Below are 3,472 nucleotides of genomic sequence, written 5' to 3' on the forward strand. Positions count from 1 at the left end.
TCAGCGCTGCCTCTGCCCGACTCTGATTGACACAAGCCTCCTCCTCCTGGTGGCTGTCTCGAGGCTCTTGCGGAACACCACAGGGTGCTGTGTACCCAGCAGGCCCTTGAAAGAGCATCAGCGCTGCCTCTGCCCGACTCTGATTGACACAAGCCTCCTCCTCCTGGTGGCTGTCTCGAGGCTCTTGCGGAACACCACAGGGTGCTGTGTACCCAGCAGGCCCTTGAAAGAGCAGACAGACCGCATGGCGGGGGGCGGAGGGGCTGCGGTCAGGGAGCGGCGGGTGGTGTGGGGATGAATCAACAGGGGGGCAGGGAGAGGGTTCTTGGGGCTTCAGTCCGGAACCAGGCTGGCACATGGCCGTGGGTAGCCCCATAAGAAGGCTTGTGGGGATCAGCATGGCCCAGCCCCAGCCCTCTTCCAGGGAAACGCCAGCGTCACTCCCACAGCCACCTCCCACCTCCAAACAACCTAGGGCGGAGGTCTCACAAGGGTATCCTCATGAGACCCACCCTGGCCATCAGGGGGTGGCCTGAGTGACGGCGAGTGTTTCCCGAGCCAGACGCCAGAGCTCTCGGGCTCTGTCCCAGCACGTGCCCGAACCCCGCTGTCTCCGGGTCCGAAGCACTTGGTCCCCTCTCTGTTAGATTTACTCCCTTACTCCCAGACAGCAGCGGGCAATGGGAGAAAGGGGTCCCGGCTCCTCACAGCCAAGACCGCCTGCACCCCAGCCAGGCGTGAAAGAAAAGGGGAGGAAGAGGAAATTGTGGGCAGAGAGAGACAGAGACAGCAAGAGACAGAGGGAGAAAGAATTCGCAACCAGGCAGTCATGCAGCAATCCCTTCTCCACTTCTCCAGGACTTGGGGCCCGACGCATGCAGGCCCGGTGTATTTTGCAAGCTACTGGTACTGGGATTCAAACCACCATGCCAACCACGTGGGATCGGGCTCCTTAACCACCAGGCCCCGGGGCCAGCCTGAGAGGGACCCATTGAGTCTCCTCTAGGCTCCCCGGGGAGGAGGGGCGATGTCACCTGCCCTTTTCCAGGCTGTGAAGAAAGAAGCAACAGGGCCCCCACAAATGACCCGGCTGCTGGCATCCTGGGACTTTCCCAGCATGCTCTGAGAAGCCAGGCTTCCTCTGACGGCCTCAGTGTGTGATCGCTGACCCCCTCCTGCTTTTCAGATCCACGTTCTAAGCTTGCCACGGCTTGCCCACCAAGGACAGCGAGGGAGGCGACTGTCCTGCACAGTCCCCTGTCAGGGACTGGGATGTCAACAGCAGCGGAGCATCCCCGCTGTGGCAGGAGCTGTCTCCAGGGCCGCAGTGCTCAGCCTGGGGCGATCGTGCGTTAGGAGCTGTCTGGGGACAGTTTTGATCGCCACCATTGGTGGGGGCTGCTTTGGCATCTAGTGGGCGAAGGCCGGGCAGCTGCGATTGCCCTGCCCCGCGCCAGGCACTCCACTCGAGAGCAAGCCAGCCCCAGTGTCGGTACAGCCCAGGTGGGGAAAGAGACAGTGAGAGACAGTGAGAGAGCGAGAAATCCCCAGGGGGCCATGCCGCAATCCCGTCTCCTCCATTCTCCTTGTGATTTGGGGATGCATGCACACGTGCCCGGTGTGATTTTCAAGCTGCCAAGCCCAGGACTCAAATCACCGTTGGCCATGTGGGAGTCTGGTACCCTACCCACCACACCACCTGCTGCCCACCCCACCCCAGGACTGTTTCTACTGTGTCTTAGTCAGCAGCCAGCGGGGGGTGGGGGGGGGACAGGAGGGAGCCCCAGGGCGGCGTGGCCAGAGCAGCCCCCCATTACCAGTAGTTGGCGGTGACATAGAGGCTCTCCAGGGAGCCCGGCAGCTTGTTGTGGCCCAACCCCAAGTGCTGGAGGAGTGGGGGCGGGTGCAGGCACAGGCACTCCACGCTGGTGATCCTGTTGCCATAGAGCTCCAGCACCTGCCAGGGGACAGGCCCGCCCTGAGAGGGGTCCACACCGGCGGCCTCCAGGATCCAGACCAGGACTGCCCACTGCGGCCGCCAAAAAAACTCCTCTCTGTACCCGACTCCCGTAAAAACCCAGGAGGAAGACGCTCCTCAGCAGGGGTGGGGAAGTTCTTTTCCTTTTGTGAAGGAAACTTCAAAACTTAGAAAAGGCCTGGCCTGGAACCAGCAGATGGCGTAATGGTTATGTCGCTGGATTCCCACAGGGCCGACTGCAGTTCAAGTCCTGGACTCAGCAAGTTTTAAGCTTAAAACTCACACCCGGGGGCCGGCAGGTGGTGCGGTAGTTAAACATGCTGGATTCCCACCCAGCTGACCATGGTCCGAGTCCAGCACCTGGCAGTTTGCTTTCTCACTTTCCCTTTCTCTCCTCTACCTCTTCTCTTATCTCTTTCTGGTCAAATTTTAAAAATAATAATAACAAATGGAATTAAATAAATAAATATTTTGTAAAAAACTTACACCCAGTTGGAACCAGCAGATGGCGTAATGGTTACATCACTAGACTCCGACATGGCTGACAGTGGTTCAAGTCCTAGATCCAGCAGCTTGAGACTCACGCCAAGTGCATGTGTGTGCGTGTCCAGAACTCTGAGAGGAGAGTGGAGAAGAAGGGACTGTGATTTCTTGTTTCTGTCTGTCTCTCTGGAGAGTACACATGGCCTATAGCCAAAAAAAGAAAAGAAAAGAAAAAGAAAAGAAACTCCAAAAAAAAAAAGAGCATGCACATGGAGCAAGGAAGCAGAAGTTGAAGTCTCTTCTTCACTCGCACTTCCCAGCCAGGGCTTCGCCTGCCTCCTCTTGAACTTGACAGAGACCTCTTCACAGTCCCTCGGCCACCAAGTCAACTCTCCTCTTCTCAGCCTGTAACTTGAAGCCGGGCCCATTCGCTATGCTCAGCTGAGGACTCTTAACGGAGCCTGACCTTCCATTTCCTGCTCCGTATTTTTATTGTGGTCAAATATACACATCTATAAAATATAAAGTGTACTACGTGTCCCGTCCCTGTTCGGGGGCCATGTGTCCCGACCCAGGGGGGACAGCCGAACAGGTTTCCTGAGTGAAGGAGTGAGAGCCGGGACAAGCGGCGTAGTGTTACAAACACAGAGATGACACCGTGTCTTCAGTGTGGTCTGTTTATTGTGGGCAGCAAGGTACAGCACGGAGACGACGCAGTGCTACAACTCTTCAGGGTTGCGTCGTCTATTGTGAGCAGCACGAAGACGACGCAGTGTCACAGCTCTCCAGGGTCGTCCGGAGACGATGTAGTGTTACAACTCTTCAGGGTCTCCCAGGTCGTCTGGAGACGATGCAGTGTCAGCTCTTCAGGGTCGTCTGGAGATTGTGCGGTGTTTCAGCTCTTCAGGCTCTCCTGGTCGACTTCGTCTTCATCCTGGTCGTCTGTGTCGTCTTCCTGGTCGTCTGGCTACTGTTGGCCAGGCATCGTGGTTATATTCACACTGGTGGGTT

At 57.3% G+C, this 3,472-nt stretch overlaps 1 protein-coding gene across 1 annotated transcript in view; it reads right to left on the bottom strand.

Annotated features, from left to right (window-relative positions):
- LRRC43 (leucine rich repeat containing 43) overlaps positions 1-3,472 on the bottom strand; it is a gene marked incomplete at its 5' end in the record, with an annotated part of 38,300 nt that overhangs the window by 31,049 nt on the left and 3,779 nt on the right. Inside the window, 1 exon segment of the mRNA XM_027772163.1 lies at positions 1,818-1,957. Coding sequence (XP_027627964.1) covers positions 1,818-1,957 — 140 coding nt within the window.

The sequence above is a fragment of the Tupaia chinensis genome, unplaced genomic scaffold (assembly GCF_000334495.1).
Source record: "Tupaia chinensis unplaced genomic scaffold, TupChi_1.0 Scaffold000258_1, whole genome shotgun sequence".
Classification (NCBI taxonomy): Eukaryota; Metazoa; Chordata; class Mammalia; order Scandentia; family Tupaiidae; genus Tupaia; species Tupaia belangeri.